General features: G+C 42.0%; 2 protein-coding genes across 3 annotated transcripts in view; one reads left to right on the plus strand and one right to left on the minus strand.

The window, feature by feature from the left end:
• The window catches only part of LOC311052854 (copine-9-like), a gene marked incomplete at both ends in the record, with an annotated part of 132,331 nt that extends 122,465 nt beyond the window's left edge, over positions 1–9,866 (minus strand). For both annotated transcript variants that reach the window (XM_084068085.1, XM_084068084.1), the window contains 2 exons: positions 4,338–4,378; positions 9,787–9,866. In XM_084068085.1, the coding sequence (XP_083924211.1) occupies positions 4,338–4,378; positions 9,787–9,866 (121 nt within the window). The remainder of the gene's footprint in view (positions 1–4,337; positions 4,379–9,786) is intronic.
• A 12,519-nt stretch (positions 9,867–22,385) lies between these two features.
• LOC311054082 (COP9 signalosome complex subunit 7b-like) lies at positions 22,386–23,060 on the plus strand (the record flags this gene model as incomplete). Its single annotated transcript, XM_084069962.1, has 1 exon — positions 22,386–23,060. The coding sequence occupies one exon, from the start codon at positions 22,386–22,388 to the stop codon at positions 23,058–23,060; it is 675 nt and encodes a 224-aa protein (XP_083926088.1).

The raw sequence follows: 23,060 nt of genomic DNA on the forward strand, positions 1-23,060 counted from the left end.
TCGACAAGCTCACAACCCATCACAGACATCTGCTACTTAATAAATCAATAAATAGATTAAACAAAGTATTTCCTTGCTTACGGCAATGAAAGTATTCCAAGTGTTGAAATGGCTGGACGGACACGGTCGCCTCGGAAAACAAGGAAGTGTTGATGAAATTTCAATTAAATATCAATTTACTGTTACTGCATTGTCTATTTCTCGCTTCAAATGTTTTCAAAATACATTCTTGAGAGCAACGTTTAGTTGTAAATGACATTGTGCGTTTGTTTACATGGCTGTCATGTTAGATACGGTACAAAATCAAGCAGCACAGATTGATATGAGCAAGTGCTCTGAGCCTTTGATTAGACAGCGGTCTGTTATTGAGCTCATCGGCCATTATCAAGAAATAACACACCACTGAATTCAGTGATTGACCAATCAGAATCAAGCATTCAACCAAGCCGTGTAATAAGCATCTATATTTAACAACCCCCCCCCCCCCCCGCAGGGGAACCCTTAGGGAAAGCAGAGCTGGTGGTGCTGGTGTGGTGGTGGGAGAAAACAAAGCACATACAACATCAGTGACAGCACTGACAGCAAGAGGAAGTGCAATAAAACAGGTGAGCTTACAGTAAGTAGACCTTCATTTTGGTCAGCTGCTTGATATGTCACATACAGTGCAATACATTGGCCAAATAATTCTGCACATGCGTATAAACCTCTGCCTGAACTAGCTCACAGGCTACGCATCATTTCTTAGATCTTTACACTGTCTCCATTTGTCAAAGAATTGATTTCAAAATGCTACTGTTGGTTAATAATGCATTGAATGGTTTAGGGCCAAAACACCTCTGGGATGTGTCTTCTTTCTGAACCCAGAATCAGAGCTAAACGTGGAGAAGCAGCGTTCAGTTTGTATGCGCTTCATACAGTATCTGGAATAAACTCCCTTCAGGTCTGCTAGAACTCTCAGTTCTTTTGAATCAAAGCTGAAGATATTTCTGTTTGCTGCTGCGTTTTACTGAGGGGTTCTTGTTCATTTCCTACACGGCACTGTAACTCTAGCTTGTTTGTTTTAATAACTCTGTCTTTTGCACTTTGTCTTCATGCTTTTCATGCTCTGTGTAAAGAACTTTGAATATCCTGTCACCTGTCACCCTGATGAAGGCCGCAACGGGTAGGTGTAGAGTGCCTTGGTCTCATCCCTTTTTTTGCATACATTTTTTCACCTATTTGTACCAAAGAGCACCTTTAGGGTATTTTTACTCCAGCCAAACAGATGCGCTCCTTTCTCTCTTTTTTTCTACTTTGAATATTCTTTCTGTTGAAATGTGCTTATTGTGCTATACAAATAAACATGCCTTGCTTTTCTTTGCCTAATGCAGAAATCACAGCAGTAGCGTCACCTCTAGCCCATGATGCTAAAATGCAAGAAATAGGTCATGTCCGAGGTTACGATCGAGTGACAGCCTGTCACCATGTGTTAACGTGTGTGTCTGTTACGTGTGTGTGTCCCTGGTGAAGAAAGGACTGTATGGAGAGAAGTACCGGTAGCTAATTTGGAGGAAAAAAGGAAGATTTAAACTGGCAGCTGTATATGTCAAATTAATCAATATTGAATTAAGTGTCTTACTCAGGGACCCTTGGACACATTGGGCGAGCCGGGGAGGGGGGGGGGGGGGGGGTGCGAACCAATACCCATTCAGCTATGGCTGCCCATGCACTGTGCACCTCATAGACACCTCATAGACTCCTCACGATAGTGTAACCTCAGGTTTCATTTCTCTCTTTCTTTTCGTCCTCCGCTCTATCTCTGTCAGTTTCTCTCCATTTCTGCCAAAGTATCGGCACACATTTCACAACTAATTCACGCGCTTTAGACCACGGGTGTCAAACTGTATCCGCCTTGTGAAGGGTTCAAATCCAGCCTGCCGGGAGCATTTGAGGTAAAGGATGAATATTAGATAGATGGAGCATTTGAGGTAAAGGATGAATATTAGATAGATAGATAGATAGATAGATAGATAGATAGATAGATAGATAGATAGATAGATAGATAGATAGATAGATAGATAGATAGATAGATAGATAGATAGATAGATAGATAGATAGATAGATAGATAGAGATGTGGAGCCAGTTAAGGTGTTTCGGGCATCTAGTACGGATGCGTCTTGCATGGGCGTCTACCTATTGAGGTCTTTGGAGCAAGGACCAAATGGGGTGGATTATATCTCCATGCTGACCTTGCAACGCCTCTGGATCCCCCCCAAGTTTGAAGTTGCTAATGTGGCCCGGGGAACGGGAAAGTCTGGGATTCTCTGTTGGAACTGTTGACTCCACAACCCGACTCCAGGTAAGTCGATGAAGATAGGCACAGTGCACCGTCTCTCTCCTTGACGCTACAGTGGAGGCAGCAGGTAATCACCCGCTGTGTGTAAACACCTCCCATGAGGTACCCACACTGCTCGGAAGACCGCGAGGCAGGGATCTTGAGGGATCGGTTAGGGGTTAGGGGATGGCTGCCCATGCCCTGCACACACCTCAGACATTTCTCTTCAAGGTAGAGTGTCAGGTTTCACTTTTCTCTTTCTTTCTGTGTTCCTCTCTGTCTCTGTCAGTTTCTCTCCATCTCTGCCAAAGCATGATCGGCCCATATTTTTAAAATATTTAGTTCCGGGGACCCCCAGAAGCAAAGTTTCAGTTACAAATGTTCGCTTTAAAAAATATATATATTCAAAGATTTGCACACATTTTTCAAGTTTTCTCAAAAATAGCAGATTTACAAGCTCATAGCACACTCGGCGCCGCGCTATGAGCTTGTATATCTGCTATTTTTGAATAGCCAAAGAAATCTAAAATGACAGAGATGCGTCATCGGATTGAACGGGATAAGGGGTCAAATCCAGCCTGCAGGATCATTTGGGGTAAAGTTCTAACAATCAATCAAACAAAAATATATATATATATATTTAAAGAGCTGGTGCCATGTTTTTGCACTTTTTCTGTTTTTCATGTGTCTATGAGGTTGATAGAACTTCATTAACGGTGGTGGTTTTATGGTGTTTTATGTCTTCTCTGACTATTTGGAGTTTCTTCCTGGAGGCTGAAACCTTGAGGGTCAAATGTGCCAATAGAGAAACAGCGCTTTAGTGACATAGAAAAACATACCCTCCCCCTCATTATCATAACACAACAGGTGTGGGCATGAGCAGGAGGAGGGACTAGGACAGGTGGGTGGTGCTAAGGTGGTGGAGGAAGTGCTAAGGTGAGAACCAGGTATACTTAATGAACTGGAGGCGTGTCCACATAAAAACATAATTTTAACAATTTCTGTACACTTTTTTGAAAAAAATCTTCCTCCTAGTATAACCATAATACCTGATGATTATGTTTTAGGGGGGGGGGGGTCACTGAAAATCACGGCACCCCGTCTTTAAATACATTACAGCAGACACCGTCTCTCTCCTTGCTGCTATGTGGCAGACATCTAACAGTGGAGGCAGCAGGTAACGGCGCTGTGTGTAAACACCTCCCATGAGGGAACCCGCTTACGTCGTCTCGCCCTTGAGCGCCGTGCAGCACGGCTCTGAAAACTGTCAGGCAGAGATAATCAGGGACCTTGCAAGAGAGCCATTTATTGCTGTCTCTATTGCTGACGAAAGCAACCACTACTCTCTCATCACCGTAACTGTGTCTGACTCTGGTACAGTAGCTATCCATACTAATGTGGATATTTTGCAAATTTTTTTTTTCTTTTTTAGGAGTTTGGGACTCTCATCCCAATTAAGGCTCAGCCCGAGGCTTTTTATTTGATTGGTGTAACGAGGTTGGGCAGGCCAACTTCTGATATTTGTATGCATATACAGTATTTAACTTATCCATGCACCGAGACATTGTGTGAATTATAAACGTATCAAATAACATGATGATAACAAACTCATCAAGCAGAATTAGAATGCACTGCTGGTGTGTGTGTGTGTGTGTGTGTGTGTGTGTGTGTGTGTGTGTGTGTGTGTGTGTGTGTGTGTGTGTGTGTGTGTGTATGTGCCTCTTTCCTCTCAGGGTAAGACCGCCCACCTTGCGCTGGCATTGGAAGAGCGGGCACAACAGACTCCGTTTCTTGTTCCGGTTCATGTCCTCATATAGCTTCATTTGATTAGCTCTGCAGCAATCAATCAAATGCGCCAATCAAATCTGCCAATCAAATGAAGCTATGGTCAAATTAACTGCAACAGGGAACAGGTAATCCACCTTCTGGAAACCCGGGACTGCAGTTATGCACAGAGCCTGTTAGACTCACTGCTGTTGTCATTGAACTCACAAAGCAATAAGACGTTCATTATTTACATACCAGGGTCAGACTTTGAGAATGTGTCCACATCCAGGAGGTTCCTACAGAAACAAAGGAAAAACAGGTATAAGGAAAGTCTAATGAGGGCGAGGGCCATGTTGATGACTTCATAATGACACATTGTTTGTTTGTGTGTGTGTGTGTGTGTGTGTGTGTGTGTGTGTGTGTGTGTGTGTGTGTGTGTGTGTGTGTGTGTGTGTGTGTGTGTGTGTGTGTGTGTGTGTGTGTGTGTGTGTGTGTGTGTGTGTGTGTGAGAGAGAGACACTACCAGTGGTTTAAGGTAGTCTCATATTTGCCTCTCCATTGACTTCCATTAAAACAAATGTTTAAACCGTTAATATTTCAAAAACAGTGCTTCCTGGGCTACTGGCAGGCAGCACGCACACACGCACGTACGCGCATACACGCACACAGACACACACAAACCACCTCCGAGGAACAATGCTATAAAAACACATGTTCAGATGATGTGCCTATTTCATTGCACATTTCTTCAAGTTCATTTTTCTGTTTTCATTCTCTGGCACACATTTCCCTAAGATGAAGGTGAGTCACTGGAAGATTGAAAAGGGTCCCTAAATGGTTTTGAACACAACTCCCTGCTATAATAAAATGTCAAGTGCCTGCGATGTGAGGCATGTTAAGGTGAACACAATTCTTTTAAGCTCATAACTTAGAAGCCGAAAAGAAGGGTCCTTAAAATGGAAATGGTCAAGATGATCTGCTGCAGTTCAAACCGAGCATCAGAGTGGGGAAGAAAGGTCATATAAATGACTTTGAGCGTGGTATGGTTGTTGGTGCCTGAGCATTTCAGAACCTTCTGCTCTCCTGGGATTTTCACACACAACCATCTCTAGGGGTACATACAGAGAATGGTGCGAAAAGGAGAAAATATCCAGTGAGCGGCAGTTCTGTGGCCGAAAGTGCCTCATGATGCCAGAGGCCCGAGGAGATTCGCACAGCACAGACTCACCAAAATTGGACAATAGAAGATTGGGAAAAACGTTGCCTGGTGAATATACTGTAGGTCAATATATAATTATGATTTTATCTTACAGGCTACACTACTGACTTTGTCACCCAAGTCTTCTTAAAGTCCTGCAAGACACAATGGCACTGGATAAAATGACGTAGGCATGTGTGCAGGTTGGTATTTTGGTAACATTACAAAACAAATCTGTTTGCTATAGGCTGCAAGAAGGAAAAAGGCCTTAAATGGAATACATTTTCAAACACAGTTTGAAAGCCAGCACATTAGGCTATTAATACTGCACTGCAAAATCATGAATATTAATTTAACTTGAGAGCTAAACCTTACCGTACCTCATTCACAGAGTTAAATTAACATGTATCTATCTTTAATACGAACCCATCAGTGTCTACCTCAGCCCCCACCTCTCTTTTCACACATGGTTTTGTTTCTCTATCTCCTTTTATATGTTTGCCAAATTCTATTACCTCCCCAGGAGAGCATGTGTGCAACAGTCATCATCACCACATCTATTATTCAATGGTAGGATTAACAATTGCAACCACCAGCAGTTTCACTGGGGCTTTGGGGTTTCATTTTTATGTATTTCTTTGGAAGAGAAGTGGGACAGAGATATAGCCAAGACATTCATGGTCAATAAACAACCAGACACACAGTAAGCAAGTTAAGTCCATGAGGGATATTCACTGATATGCTTGCCAGCCAGCCAGCCAGCCAGCCAGACGCAGAGACAGACAGACAGACAGACAGACAGACAGACAGACAGACAGACAGACAGACAGACAGACAGTCAGTCAGTCAGTCAGTCAGTCAGTCAGTCAGACAGACAGGCCATCAGGCAGCCAAACATTCAGCCAGCCGGCAAGTCAGTCAGTTCAATCTAATCCAATCCACTTTATTTATAGAGCACATTTAAAACAACAGCGTTGAACAGTGTTTAGTGCTGTACACTCAGTAAAGAAACATTTTCCCCAAAAAACAACCCTTAAAAACAAACATTAAAATCTTAAACTGAATCCTGAAACAAACAGGGAGCCAGTGGAGGGAGGCAAGAATCGGGGAGATGTGATCATACTTCCGTGCCCCTGTTAAGAGGCGAGTGGCAGCGTTTTGGATTAACTGTAGGCGTGACAGGCAGGCTTGGCTAGCGCCAACATAAAGTGCATTACAGTAGTCGAGTCGGGTTGAGATAATAGCATGGATAAGACGTTCAAAATCAAAAAGGGTTACCCCAGACTTGACTTTGGCTAAAAGTCTCAGCTGATAGAAGCTAGATTTAACAACGGTGCTAATATAATCTGTTTGTCAAGCTTAAAATCACTCTCCAATTAATTTGACACCAAGGTTGGTGACTACCGGTGAGGTGTCACTGGCAGTGCTGTGTCTGAACACCATGACCTCCGTTTTACTTTCATGAAAATGTAGAAAGCTTAGGGCCGTCCATGCTTTTATGTCCTTCAGACAGTCCAGCAGCATGTTTAGGGAGCAGGTACGTATACAGTATGTTTTCTTCAGGGGCATGTAGATCTGCGAGTCATCTGCATAAAAGTTGTAGGAAATGCCATGCTTTTTAAAAAACAAACCCAGTGAGAGATGGTACAGGGAAAAAAGGATGGGGCCAAGAATCAGTCAGTCAGTCAGTCAGTCAGTCAGCAAGCCAGACAAATTATTTCAGACTGTCATACAACCATGGTGGAAAGTAACTAAGTATTTACTCAAGTACTATAATAACTAAATAAACACCAGCTCAGTGGCCTTGCGCTTAGTGTGTCCGCCCTGAGATTGGGAGGTCAGTGTTCAATCCTGGGCCGGGTCATACCAAAGATGCCAAAAATGGATCCCAAAGCCTCCCTGGCTTGGCACTCAGCAACAAGGGTTGGATTGGGGTAAGTCCCTATGACATACTAGCGTCATGTCCAGGGGGTGTACCTGTACATCAAGCCGCCAACACGCTACAGAAACTGGAGATAGGCTACTTCCCTATGGCTTGGTAAGGCCCACTACTGTAATTAAGTGCAACTATGTGGTGTTTTTACTTGAGTATTTAAATTTGTTATACTCCACTGCATTTCATACGCACATATTGTTGTTGTTTACAACAATATTTGTTTTACACAACATTTTTTTGACACCTTTAGTAACTAGTTACTTTGCAGATGTAGATTGTCAATACAAAATAAAATATGAAGTGATAAATTATAGTGTTCTATTATGAATTAGGTTAAGCTACCCAGTAGCACATAAATGAGCCCTATCTTTACCAACTGCAACATAACAATAATAATGATAATAATATGATTGTGAAATGGACCTGGGGTGGGTGATGGGTGATAGCATCACACCTGGCATGAATCCAGACTAACTGCACTCTAGGTGTGACACCTGCTGTAATATGTTGTGCATCAATCTAATCAATGCACACAGGATAAATCAGCTACACACACACACACACACACACACACACACACACACACACACACACACACACACACACACACACACTTGAGGGAGAGCCTCTGTCATGATATCTTTTTTATTATTTATGTTTTTGAATACAAATTTGATGTTTTTCAGAAAATTTGTGTCAGGATTTAAAAGGCGTTTTTAGACCTCAGGTCTAAATGGGTTTATGAAAAAGGTTAGAGAATCACAAACTGTTCTACAAGTGCGTTTGAACCATCTACCATGTGTCCCAGAGTGTCGGAGGAACCCGAGCCACAGAGGTGGCTGGCACAGTATAGCAACATCATCCTACAGGTCCATTCTGCATAATGGGTACTTTTAAGTATATTTTGATCCCAGAATACTTCTGTACTTTTACGGTAAAGCGGAAGTTTACTTGTAACAGATATTCTATGGTGGTAATTGATAGTTTTACTTTTTTCAACATTCATTTTACCAAGAAGTTTCTTTGAGATCAGAAATCTTTTTTACAAGAGATACTTAAAAGTAACTGAAGTACTTCCTCCACCACTGCATATGACACAGGAAATATTTGGTATTATGACACTCCCCATTGGCACCAGCTGTCTGAATCGTATTGAATAGAATAGAACACAATATGTGTATATAATATTTCAAAAATATTGAAAATATTTAGAATTTAGAATGTGTAACCCCAAATCCTCTCTTCTGGGGGTCCCTGGCACAAAAAAGGTTGAGAACCACTGGGGTACATTAGGAAGGACATGAACGTTGCAAAGGATTGTAGATGAATATTGGTGCTGATGGGATTAACCATTAGAGATACACATCCTTCCAAGGACGTCAACAGCCAGGTGGGTGGGATGCAGGGGGTCATACAGGAGGGAAACCCATTTAAGATATTAAGAGGTCTGCTATAGCTTTTGCGGGAGTCTGTCTGTGCGTGTGTGCATGCAGCAGGTGCGCTGTCTTTGGTGCTGCAGCATGTATGCATATGTGGTGCCTGTGTGTGTGTGTGTGTGTGTGTGTGTGTGTGTGTGTGTGTGTGTGTGTGTGTGTGTGTGTGTGTGTGTGTGTGTGTGTGTGTGTGTGTGTGTGTGTGTGTGTGAAATATACTGCAGCAATTTTTGCCATGTAGTTCTCATATATATATATTTTTTAAAGATTGCCCTCAACAGTTAGCCAATAGGCTCTATGCACAGCAGCCATATTGTAAGACACTCACAGGTGTTACCAATGATACTAATGAAAGCTCTGTTCCATTCTGGTCAGACAGAGTCAGGGTGCTGATATTGTGCATGTTGGCTCACTAGAAACACTCCGAAATGGCCCTTTGCGGGTGTGTAACTCTGAAAGTGTACAAATGGAACCAAATGGACCCGTAAGGGTCCATTTGGTTCAATTTGTACACTGTCAAAGTTATGGGGGTCGTGGAAATTTAAATATCTGAGAACCACTGTGCTACACTAAATGGAACAGAGCCTTCATTAGTATCATTTGTAACACCTGTGAAGGAAGTGATAATATTATGGCTGCTGTGCATAGAGCCTAAACTCTGTTTTTCTTCCAGCTATAGTATAGCTGGAAGAAAAACAGAGTTTGTAACTAGTGTACAGCACTGGTTCCCAAACCTTTTAGCTCGAGACCCAAAAGAGAAATGTGATGTCTCCCAGGTCCCAAACTAGTGAAAATAGCAGATCTACGAGCTGACAACGCAAAGCGATGCAATGCGTTGTGAGCTTGTAGATCTGCTATTTTCACTACTTCTCAAAAGTAGCGTGTTTTCTCCCCTCTAATTAATGGATTTTTTTTTTTTAATATGGAATTCTGAAAAACGTTAGAATTTGTTTTTAACTTATTAATTTTCTAACTTATGTTGGAAAAACTCATGTTACTTATGAAAATCTTTTGAAATAATCATTAAAAACGAAATGCAGGAAACAAAAAAAAGTAAGTGATATTTATTTACTCGTAACCCATAGGCTACAAATGTTTGGGAAACAGTGAGTCTACAGAGCATAACCAGACTCTTACCTGCATGAGACGGTAACTTCTATCTTAGTTGCAGGTACTCTGGTGTTGAGAGGGTCGAATTCTCCTATAGAAGCCATCATCTCGACGCGTGACATTATAAGACAACTGTTGTTCTTCTTTTTCTTTGATCCTGGTCACATATGGCAAGAGGACTGTGATGGTACATCCATTCTGTTCTATTACTGTTGTTTAGCTCCAGCGAGAGAGAGAGAGAGAGAGAGAGAGAGAGGAGAAAGTTGTTGTTCGGAGGATTATTGAAAGTTCATTCTTCATTCACAGCGCGGACCGCGTTTGTCCCGGTGCCAAGACGGCGCAACACCCCTCTTCCCCTCTCCCTCCCAACCCGAGAGAGTCCCTCTCTCTCTCGCTCACACACACACGCACGCACACACGCACGCACGCACGCACGCACGCGCACACACGCACGCACATACACACACCCCCCCCCTCTCTCTCTCTCTCTCTCTCTCTCTCTCTCTCTCTCTCTCTCTCTCTCCCGCTCTCTCTCTCTCTCTCTCTCTCTCTCTCTCTCTCTCTCTCTCTCTCTCTCTCGCTCTCTCCACAATAAATCGTTATCATGATGATGATGATGTGATGATGGTGGTGGTGATTATTATTATTGTCATTATTATCATCATCATCAGCTATAGTAATAATAATAATTATTATTATTATTATTATTATTATTATTATTACCCATATTAGTATATTATTCAGGTTTAAATCATGGATAGTGTGAAAATAGATAATGAAACATATAACTAAACAAGCTCCAACAATGTTGATAATATGGATTAGAAATAGCAGTAAATTGTTGATGCTGATGCATTTTCCATTCAGTGGCCTAAGTGACACTGAAAATATGTAGTTTTCCTCTGAGCCATTGTTGATTACCCCCCATGTGTGCTGTCTCCCTCATCCTAACCTACTGTTGGAAACTGAAACTTTTACTTCTACCCCACTATATCAAAGGAAAATATAGTGCTTTTATTCCACTACAATTATATGACAACTTTCGACTACAAGCTCATTGTGAGCTTGTAAATCGTCTATTTTCTAAATATTTTTAAATACATTTTGAACTTGTGAAATTGGACATTCTGCACAATGAGTACTTTTACCTTGGTACTTTAAGTATATATTTTTTATACTTTTACTCAAGCACATTTTAAATACGGGACTTCTACTTAACAGTATGTAACAGAGTATATATGTACATTGCAGAATTGATACTTTTAATTGAGTAAAACATGCAGTACTTCATTCATCACTGGCGCTTCCACTGAAACACGTGGAGTGGCCACCTGCTTCACATCAGATCCTCACCCAGCAGGGGTCTGAAGACCAACGACAAACACCTGATTCGCTGCCAGCATCCCTGCAGTGACAGTCAACACGGCGGTTATGGGCACCGTTGCCAACAGTTTAGAACCCGGGTCTCCGTGACCGTGGCCAAGTCTTTTACCTGTACGCCACCCAAATCAGATGCGCCCAGAGAGCAGAACAGACAAGTGGTATAGTTCCATCAGACCTGGCACAAGCACTGTGTATTGGACAAATACAGAGACGTGCCATAGACAGAGAAATCTATATTTTTCCTGGCCAGGCCCAATTTAGTCATTATGCCAATTGATTCCTCCCCACACACATTTTTTGTGTGTTGACACTGCTGTATCCTCCTGACTCACCTGCCAGTGAATGACAAATATCACCCTCCCTGCCCGGCTGCCATACCCCAAACAATTCTATTCGTATATATAGACAGTCGACAAAGCCGGATGCACCACGGTGGATTCGAACCCACAACCTCCGCGGTGGTGGGAAGACCGGCACTTTACCACTGCACCACCCGAGGGCCTAAACTGATCAGCGTGAAACTTTACATGCACGCTCCCAGTAGGCCAAGGATTTTAATCGGTCTCATGATCCTGTCTTCTTCAAAACACACTTTTTGCTCCTACAGATTCAAAACTCACACAAATCGGTACACTGGAGTCATGTGATCATCATGTAGACATATTTTCATATTCTTTTGTGACTGGCTGTGATTGGCTTCCAAAGTTTGTGGGAGGGGCCCGTTTACAAGCAATGCCGGAAATTATGAACATCAACCTATACCCCAAATTTGTATCTCTTATTGAAGTTCCTATAAACAACACACAGCATCGCACGTTGAGGGGCCTCTAAACAACACAGAGCATATCACATTGAAGAGCCTCTATAAACAACACAGAGCATCTCACATTGAAGAGCCTCTATAAACAACACAGAGCATCTCACATTGGAGAGCCTCTATAAACAACACAGAGCATCTCACATTGGAGAGCCTCTATAAACAACACTGAGCATCTCACATTGAAGGTACTCTAAACACAGAGCAGCACATATTGAGGGGCCTCTAAACAACACAGAGCCAAAAGCGATTTCACTTATGCCCCAAATGTTACAAATGTCACTGCCGAAACATGACATTATTTCCCTCCAAATAAGGTCCAAATGGTCTCGTGAACCGTGTGACAATGACCGACAATGACCCGAATGCCTGTAATTGCCTTAAAAATGTGTGGGTAGGACCTATTTCTTACAAAAAACAACACCATATATCATGACCGCAGCAACATCCAGTCGTACCCAAATTTCAATCACATTTTGAGGGGTCTCTGTAGACCCCTCCAAAAGCGCTTTCACTTCTGTCAATAGGGGGTGGAACGAACGCCAAATGTTACACTGTCTGTCATACAAAATGTATTTCCCCCGCAGCTTCCTCGTGTCCTGAAGGCTGTACCCCACAACTGACACACCTGTAGGTATTGTAGGCCACCCAGCCTGGCAGAGGTCTGCGCTCAGAGTTGCACACTGTTCTAGTTCTCATTCTCATTTCCCTGTAAATGAGAGAGCAGGGTGAGATAGCTCAGTCATAATTCATGACCTCCTTCGAGCAATTGTGTCTGTTGTGGATATTTGGTACAAAGTAAAAATCCTGTTAATTTATCATAACTCTGAATATACACATGTAACCAAGGGGACCCTACACTCTCAGCAGTGTAGACTACAGTATTATTGTGATCGACATGACTGCAGCAGTCAGTGATTGGCTCTCCCCCAGGCTCAGCCAGCAACTAATAGGATAAATAATATGTTATATGTGTGTGTATGTGTGTATGTGTGTGTGTGTGTGTGTGTGTGTGTGTGTGTGTGTGTGTGTGTGTGTGTGTGTGTGTGTGTGTGTGTGTGTGTGTGCGTGCGTGCGTGCGTGCGTGCGTGCGTGCGTGCGTGCGTGCGTGCGTGCGTGCGTGCGTGCGTGCGTGCGTGCGTGCGTGCGTTCGTGCGTGCATGTACGCCTGAGCCGCTCAATTTTGCAGCTGGTCAAACAGGCACAAATTTCAGAAAAAAAGGGTCTGAATGAGGGGCACTAAGGAATCGAAGAGAGAGGGAGGGAGGGATTGGGAGCGATAGGCAAATTAAGAGACTGGGAGACGTTAAGGGAGAGATGGAGATGGTGTGTCTGAGAGATCAAAGAGATTGTCTGAGAAATACTGAGATAGAGAAGGAAAGTATAGTTTCTAGAATCTGTCCCTTTTTCAGACGATCTCTATGAGGGTATCTGACAGCCTGATAAAGTGGACTGTGCGTGTGTGCGTGCGTGCGTGTGAGCGTGCGTGTGTGGATTGACATTTAATTATCCGACGTGGAGGAATTCCGGCTTAGCTTCCATTTCACGGTGCAGAGCAGAGGAGTCTTGCACATGAAGCAGTCTGGTAGAATGGTTCTGACTCTGGGCGGTCCCTTGAAGATGAAGCAGTCTGAGGTCCTGTCTCAGGAAAAGAACCAAAGACAAAATCTGAAACCCAGAACAAACTAATGACACTCTAGCTTGCACAGTAACATCCGCAGTGTTCTTTTAACTCCCTTCCTTTTATTATTTGCAGTAGCTAATACTCATTGTAGTCGTTTGCCTATTTCTTGTGTGTTGTCACTCTAGTTGATCCCTATACTGGGTCACCTGAGGAGCCCTCACCTGGAGCAATGGTTTCCAATCTGGGGGTCCCCAAATGATTTTGGGGGGGGGGGTTCCCCAGATGATTAGCTTAATGTGCAAGATTGTTTTCTCACTCAACAGTAAACAAACCAACATACAGTATAAGTGTATAGTACAGGGTATCTGCACATTTCTAAAGTTACAATTTAATGACTTTTAAGACCTTTTTAGCACCAAATTGGCCAAATTGTCAAATATTACGTAAGAAAGAGGCAAACATTGTGAAAATAGCCAATTTCCGAGGCCTTGTGAGATTGTAGTTCGGCTATTTTCACAATATTTATCTGTGGAACAACTGAGTCAAACTAAATGTAATGCCTACAATTCCAAGTGTGTGTCAGGTGATGGGTAGTCTCGCGTGGCCAGACTGTTGCCTCCCACAATTTACAAATGTTTCCGACATACAGTCTGGGACTCGGAAGCTCTGATCATGTGTAAGGGGAAAGCGGATGCCCCTCCCCTACCCACGTCCGTTTCAGCATTGTGCAGTGGCGCAAATGAGTCCGACTGGAATCAACGAATCTCATAAATATCGTTTATGTCTACTAGTGTCTTCTTTCACAGTTCTTTCGGCGTTAATTCCATGATACCTTTCTCAGTTTTCTGTGATATACAATCCTCGCACAAATAACATGAATCTACCGCTCCTATGACTATGCTTCCGCCTCGGTTCTGTTTCCACAAGGACTAGGTCCGCGGGCACCGCGTCGTGATTGGTCGAATGTTTTTCCGGTCTGAACAACTTCCGTTACACAGCTTTCGGGAAGTGGAGTCCCAGACTCTATATAGCATTCAGAGATTGTGGAATAGTAGTCTGGTGACGCGAGACTAGGTGATGGGGGTCGTCCCCAGTTCAAATATTATTATTTTGGGGGGTCACAGCCTGAATAGACTGAAAGAACGAGCCCAATCGATGGTCTTGAAGGGCGGAGCCAAACCCAGGCGCTGGATTCCAGCGCCTGGGTTTGGAGCACTCTGATTGGTTAGGAGATAACAAGGTCCTAAGACCAGCGTTCCTGCAAGGTTCTCCCAGGCTTTTTTTCTTTTGAAACAAAAAAAAAGGCATGGGTTTCCGAGGCTACAGCCTGAAAGGTTTGGGAACCCTTGACCTGGAGGATAAAGCACGACATGAAGCAAAGTGTCTGTATTGATACAGTTTTATGGCATGATATGGCTCTGCAGGAGGCTAGCCATCTATAAGTGGGGCAGTGTCTGTCGTTCTGTGTGTTTGTTTGTTAGTCTGGAGATGATTTTGCTAACCGCTGGACTGATCAGTAGCAAATATCTAACATGTGTTTTATACTTACATTATGAAATATCAGAAATTACAGAAACCTTGCCCAAATTTGGAGTCATAGGTCATTTAAAGGTGCGGGCCCTTAGTTTAAACAACAGATTCGACAAGTTGGACAAGGCGCAAACAATTTTCTTATTAGGAGAAAGATCTTGTGAAAGCATCATGTATGGGAGCAGATTCAATTATGTGGTATAAGGTTGTCAGGGGACATGGGAGAAACATGCAGGTGGACCAAATCGCAGTGGCCGTGCTAATGGTCAAAATTCTTCCTGTCTCCTCATGTCCACAGGCCATCTGCCATATTGTGACATATCAACTTAATAATCACATGCTCATTCTCAGTTAGGTTATTTTTTTTAAGTAGCCTTGGGGACCCATAGGTCAGGATCCTATTTCCTGTTTCCATTGTGTGAGCCACCTTGAGACACACTGGACATGACGCTATATGTTGCAGGGACTTGCCCCAATACCCTTGATGCTGAGTGCCAAGCAGGGAGGCATTGGGTAGCATTTTGCATAGTCTTCCATGCAGTCTCAGAGCGTACACTCACACTAATGTAACTCATTTGGTGAGGATTTTACACTGTAGACAGATACAGAAATGGAATCAAATGGAGGGTCCGTAGCCTAATGTAATGTCTATCAAACTGGGGGTCATTGAAGTCAAAAATCGCTGCATTAAACTATCTCTGTTGTGTTGTAACTCAAGGTCAGAGTATGTTCATTTACTTCCAAACTGACTGAAATCTCTGTCCTAATTGTCTGTGTTGGATTCTACATATTTTACAAGATGAAGATCCATCCTCCAAAACAGGTTCAGCAGCACTATATATGGTTGACATGACTGAGGTTGGCCCAGCAAGCCAACCTCAGTCAAACCCAGTACTGTTTTTTCTTTTTAAATAAAAACGTTGATTTAGGCATTTGTATTAGGAAAAAAACCCAGACTGGATCCACGGATCCGAATCCAGTAAATTGAACAGGAAGTTGACATTTGTATTTAAAAAACAAACAGTACTGGGTTTGGTGATGTTCTATATTGTCTGAATCAACTTTGTTTGCGTTTGTTAATGTGCTAAGAGAGTGACTTTTAGTGCTGTTTCACCGTAGATTTGCTATTTTTGAAAAATCATGTTTTTGCAAATGTGTGCAAATCTTTGAATATATATATATATATATGTTTTTAAAGCAAACATTTTAAACGCAAATATTTGCTTCTGGGGCCCCTGGAACAAAATATTTTGAGATGGGCTCCGCGGCCAAATACATTTTTGGGGGTCCTTGACATGAGAAAGTTTTGAGCACCAATGATATATGTCACTCACAACACAAGGCGTTTTCACAAAGCTATTTTCACAATATTTATCTGTGGAACCGAGACAAACAAAATGTAATGCCTCAACTCCTGACAAATGCCCTGACAAGTGCTTGTCAGGGTGGGGGATCCCCAGTTCAATTATGATTATTTTAGGGGGGTCATAGGGGTCATGGCTATAAGCAATAAGCAACTAAGCTGATCAGACTTTTTGGAGCACAGCCTTCTAAAAGGTTTGAAAAAAAGGAAAAATAACTACATTTTAAAAAATCATGGAAGATTAAAACTTGATATTTTAAGGAACGCACAAATTCAAAATGATTACAAGGAAAATGTAACTCCGATATGTTGGAGAGAGTGTGATGCGCAGATGGCAGACCACAGTCAGAGATTTTTGGTCATGTGATCTTATAATTGGCTTCCGGGAGAATTCTGTTGGAAAACTGTCAAATGTTTTTGGCATTTCTCTAAATAAAAACCCATTAGTGCTACTAGTTAGGGAATACCACAGGAGATGGGTGAGTTATAACACGCAATATTTCTGAGGACTCTCTTTTTAGATAGCTATATAATATTTTAACATTGACGTCTTTGTGCATGGACATACACAATACAGTATACATATATATATATATATGTATATATATATACTGTATATATGTATATATTAACTAAGTACATGTACTTACTGTAATTACAATATATATATATATATATATATATATATATATATAATTTATATGTGTGTGTGTGTGTGTAGCCTATTCAAATAAACCTTGCACAATACTGTAGGCCTATGTTGCAGCATTTCGCAGTGTGAGGTTTCCCCCTACTGGCTGTTAAAGATACATCTATTTTAGTATTTACAGTCCAGTCTGTCCTATCCTGCTGACAAAGTGTCTCATATACTTGAGCCCATCGGGCAACAAAACAAGAGGTTATTTTCAAGTGTATAATACAGTGGTTCTCAACCTTTTCAGGCTGTGACCCCAGCAAAAAAACATATTTGAAATGGGGACCCCCCACCCCGACATGCTCTTGGCACCGTAGGTAGTTGAGGCATTACATTTTGTGTTTTGTTTTCCTCTTTCTCAGGTAATATTTCACTTTAGAAATGTGCAGATACCCTGTATACACTTATACTGTATGTTGGTTTGTTTACTGTTGAGTTAGAAAACAATGTTGCACATTAAGCTAATCATCTGGGGACTGACCCACAAGTTGAGAACCAGTGGTATAATATATGTATATATTTTAATCCATGGTGGATGGGGAGGTATTCTCTGGAGTCATGACACCCGATTTGTTATGCAGAAGAGCTGCTGGTTCATTCTAGGATTACAAATAACAATAGCACACATGAATGAATATATCTACCCCTTCTTTAAATCCTAGTCAGGGGCTGAATCTGTGTGTGTGTGTGTGTGTGTGTGTGTGTGTGTGTGTGTGTGTGTGTGTGTGTGTGTGTGTGTGTGTGTGTGTGTGTGTGTGTGTGTGTGTGTGTGTGTGTGTGTGTGTGCGTGTGTGCGTGTGCGTGTGTGTGTGTCAGTGATGGAAAAAGTACTCAAATGTTTTACTTAAGTAAAGGTATCACTGCAATGCATGCATACTCTGTTATAAATAATTCAGTACAGTACTGTTTGTTTACATACAGTACTTTACATAGTACATACCGTATACAAAAACAAATGTACACATAAAATCAAAAAAATCTCCAGATGAGAAGGTCAGAGATGCCAAGCTTCAACATGTATCCAGCACAGCCTTGTAATTTATACGTACTGTAATATGTTGGTGTTGATTGAAAATGGCAGGTCTACAAAATCATGACATGTCACATTGCGACGCATTGTGAGCTTGTAGATTGGGTATTTTCATAGAGCTATACTGCCATATGTCAAAGTAAAACATCTCAAATCTACTCCCAATTGTGGCCCACTCAGTCTAGTTGTAAAAGGAAATGTTTCACTTCCATTGGTAATAGGTAGAGAACTTTCTTTGCTCCCCAGATGTTTGTTAAAACAGTCTCCATGACATGTTCTGTACCTGTTCTCATGGGTTTGTCTCAGAACACCATGAACCTTCCTTTAATTGGTTCAAAAATGTTTGAGTCTGTCCACCTTATGATCCTTGGCAGACACCGGGAAATGAATTATACAACGGCCAGCCACAACTGAACGGAACTGCCTGGATTCTGAGCTCTACACTCTAACGAGATACATTATTACAAAGTGCCAAACTCCTCTGAAGAATTCCTAAAATTTGTATAATCTGCAGTTGCTTGCCCATTCATTTGCATAGTGCACTGCACACAAAGTTCCCTACCATCTTTCATCCCAATACTTTTCTCCACTTCATTTGTGATTCATTGAGGTGAATGCTGATTTTTTGCTGCCTAGGTATGGTTATGATTTCATCAATACTGTATGTTCAGTTCTGTTGTGTCGTGCTCAAAACCGGTTTCAAATGTGTTCCTCACTTTTGCAGCGTTCATTGAATCTGTCAGTCGAGCGTTATTTGCAGGAAATCAGCTCTGCACTTGTTTTGTATTTTTGAAATGATGACCTTGAGAGTTCTAAATTTGCAACATCAAGAGTTATTCACACATTGATGCCAACTTGATGCAAACCCGCCCAAGTACACGCACGCACGCACGCACGCACGCACGCACGCACACACACACACACACACACACACACACACACACACACACACACACACACACACACACACACACACACACACACTTTTATCAAAACAAACGATGCAATCAGATGTGTCTTTAATGGCCGATGAGCCTCACCGGAGCTCAAAAAGATCATATGCTAATTTATCTGGAAAACAGGATATTTATTTCTAAACAAGACTAAAAAGCCCCACTAGCAGCTCTGTAGGGGTCACACTTACTCCCAACTGGAGTAAGTGTTCTGTCTGAAAGTGAAATGAAACCAAATGGACCCTTAAGGTTCCAAATTAGGCTAATCCCTTGTAACTCTGAGGGTGGGCTAATGGAAACAAATGGACCCCGAAATTAAACATTGAAAATGGCAGGATTCTTACAGACTTGTGTTCTCTTTTCAGTTGACCTTAAGCCCACTGTGAACTAACCAAGGACATCCTGATGGAATCAAATTCCATTCATGGTCATAATGTATGTTCTATATGTCTGATAGCTCTCTCTCGCTCTCCCTGTCTGATAGCTCTCAATGCATGATTTGTCACTTAAAAATCCCATCATATTTCATTTTCATTTCAATAAGGAATCCCATGAATTAAGTAGATAATAAAACCATGTATTATGTGCCTTGCCTTTTAAATGCTGGCTGCCACAGTACATGTAAAAGCTTTTATTTCATATCATACAGCTGCTAATGTTTTTACATGCATTTCCTTAGTTCTGGACATGTCTTCAGACCTCAACAATTATAATATAGTTAAAATGCTCATTTAGACACTGTGGAGCAGTAAGCTGGAACATGCTACCCCCTGACCTATGAGAACATTAGCAGTCATCATCTGTTTAAGAAAAAGGTCACATCATGGCTTTTAGAAAATGTTGCAGAATAGCACAGTTGTTTGTTTAATTTATTTGTATTTATAACAACTTTTAGTTGTATGGTTTTAAAAGTATTTAAGAGTATTTTATATAATGCACCAATGCCTGTTCTTTGTTGTTATGTTTTGTTTGTCCAAGACCAAGGACCACAATGGAAATAAGTCAGGTTAGGACATCGTTTTTATCCTTGAGGTATTATTTTCTGTGAAAAGCATGTATACCGTATGTACTTTTCCAGTTAGATAATTTCAGGAAAATTACCTTTGTGGTAACTGTCTCAGTGCCATAATACATGGAAAACTAATATTTTCAGACTTTCCCGTAAGGGGATTTATCATGTGCAATACATTTTTTGGTGTATTTGCTAAAATATGATAAAAGGTCCTGCAAACAAAGGATTAGTGAACACAAAAGTGTTCACTAATAAGTAAACTTACTGGGTACATAAAATCATGTACCCTGTAACCTGTCATTTCAATATCCCAATATCCTCTCTTAGGTTCCAGGGAATAGAGCAGATGACTCTCCAGAGAGGGCATGATGTTGACAGGTGATAATGGCAGAGAGAGTTCTATTATTTGATCCACACCCTTGAAAGTTTACAACCCCTGCAGGGTCTTAATTAGGAGTTGGACATGAGTGTTGTACTTTTACAATAGATTCTATGCTCTACTGTGCTATATGACGGCTACTACCTGCTGTCTGCATTTCTGTTTGTGTTTTATTTTTATTTTATATGTACATATTGTAAATACTTGCAATACATGTATGTTTCCTGTCTCAGTAGACACTTGTGCCTAAGACTGTTGTAGTACTGTATGTCTATATGACTACAATTCCCTTGATGTTGAGTATGCCCTCTGTAGTACACTACATTTGGGACTACAATTCCCTTGATGTCTGTCTAGTCACTGGAATGTTGGACACAGGTGCCTTGCATTGGCTATCAAGTGAGGACACTGTTCGAACCCTTTTTGTGCTGCTGCATTCACGTGTCCTTGTATGCCTGAAGAAGGTGGAATAAGGGTTGCTGTGTGCCAGCAAAGCCATGAGAAGCTGGTAGGGCCTCATCAATACATTACATTTGTAATTGTGAATGCCAAGTGAATACGTATTGATTGTCTGAATGAATACTTTAACAGTTTGCAAAAGGTACAGAGGTACAGTTATACAATAATGCTAAATGGATAACACAAAAAGCCTTATTCGTTCCAATGTGGTCCTGTGTATTCAATTTATCAAGACACATAAAGACATACAATACTATACTATACATGTACAGTATAAGATATAATTGATCATCAATATAGGAGCAGTATAAGTATATTTACATAAATACATTGTATGTGGGCAGTAATATCAAAATGCTCAGAAGCCTAGACAATGAGAAGCCATGAATTGTCCGAAACAGATGTAATGACAATACTTTATTATGTCCCTGTCCTTCCATTGCCCCGTGATTTTTCATAGTGCACAACTGACTTAATACATACAGTAGATGACTGATGTCATAGGTCCGGAGACCCCTAGGGGTCTTTGAGGGGTTCCAGGCGATCCCCAGCAGATTTAGAAATGTAGCATCAAAATCATTTAACCCACTTTATAGTTCGGCTATTTGAAGATTTTTTTAAAATGTGGAATCATTTTGAAAAAGTTTAACAACACTATGGGGGTCCCTAGCTGGCACAAAATATTTTCAGATACCTATCAATTTGGGGGTCCTTGACATGAAGATCTTTGAGGACAGCTGTCATAGACAACTGAGATCATAGACGACTGATGGCTGGTCACATGAAATATGAGACCCACATGCAGGACAAATTTCACAAATGTAGTACAATTTGAACTACAGTACCAATATTAGCCTCCTATGGCATGATCAGGTATGATCAGCCTTCCATGCTCCCCGTTTGAGAGAGACACAAAAAAGGATTTTAAGACTTTTTAAAATAGCAATGCAATACTAGTGTCATGGCCTGGCCTTTGCCTCTCCCATTCTCCGACAACCTTTTCCAGTCCATTACATATTCAACTGCTTCGGATAGCTGCCAGTGGATGGCTGCCAGTGCCTACAGTACAGAAACACTCACAGAGCTTTTGTGAATTTATAGAAAGGACAGAATAAATGTGCCTTTAAACGTTATGTCCACATATCAAGAATTTAAACTAATCACCATGGCAACGTGCTCCCAGCCAGGGTAGACATCATATTTGGGCTTGCCTAGTGATGTCACGCTACATCATGAATGATATTTATAACGGCTCACCAACCTCGAATTGAGACACAGCTATTTTACCTAGTCAGTGTTGTTGTGACAGCGGAACTGAACAGACACAAACAAGTGTGTTTTTGTTATCTTTTTGCGGAATTTCCAATAACCTAAACTATAAGATGGAGGTAGATCAACTTCAGACTCTGTCTGGCCCAGCTCTGGCCCAGGCTGTCAGCTCTATGCTCGAGACACCAAACCTCTACGTCTTCTCTGACATCCTGGAACTGCCCAATGTCAGAGAGTTGGAGAAAGGTCCCCACGCTCCGGTGTACCAGCTCCTCAACCTCTTTGCTTATGGAACCTATAGTGACTACAAAGAACGGGCCACGTCCCTCCCGGAATTGACCCCCGCGCAGAGGAACAAGCTTCGCCACCTGTCCATCATCAGCCTGGCGTCCAATCTCAAGTGCCTGCCGTACTCTCTGCTGCTGCAACAGTTGGAGTTGAAGAACGTGCGCGAACTGGAGGACCTGCTGATCGAGGCCTTGTACTGCCGAGTCATCCAGGGCAAACTGGACCAGCGCAACCAGCAGGTGGAGGTGGACAGCAGCAAGGGCCGAGACCTGGGCCCCAACGAGCTCCCCGGCATCGTCAACACACTGCAGGAGTGGTGTACAGGGTGCGAGGCGGTGTTGAGCAGCATCGAGAAGCAGGTTACTAGAGCAAACCAGGAGAGAAAGAACCGACTGAAACAGAAGGCGGGGGTCGAGGCGCGGGTTAAAGAGCTAAAGAAAAAGCACAAATCCACCGGGTGCCATTACAACTTCAGCATAGCGAGGTTGGGCCGACGATGA

Source organism: Gymnoscopelus microlampas (genome assembly GCF_963454915.1).
Source record: "Gymnoscopelus microlampas genome assembly, chromosome: 10".
In the NCBI taxonomy this organism is placed as follows: Eukaryota; Metazoa; Chordata; class Actinopteri; order Myctophiformes; family Myctophidae; genus Gymnoscopelus; species Gymnoscopelus microlampas.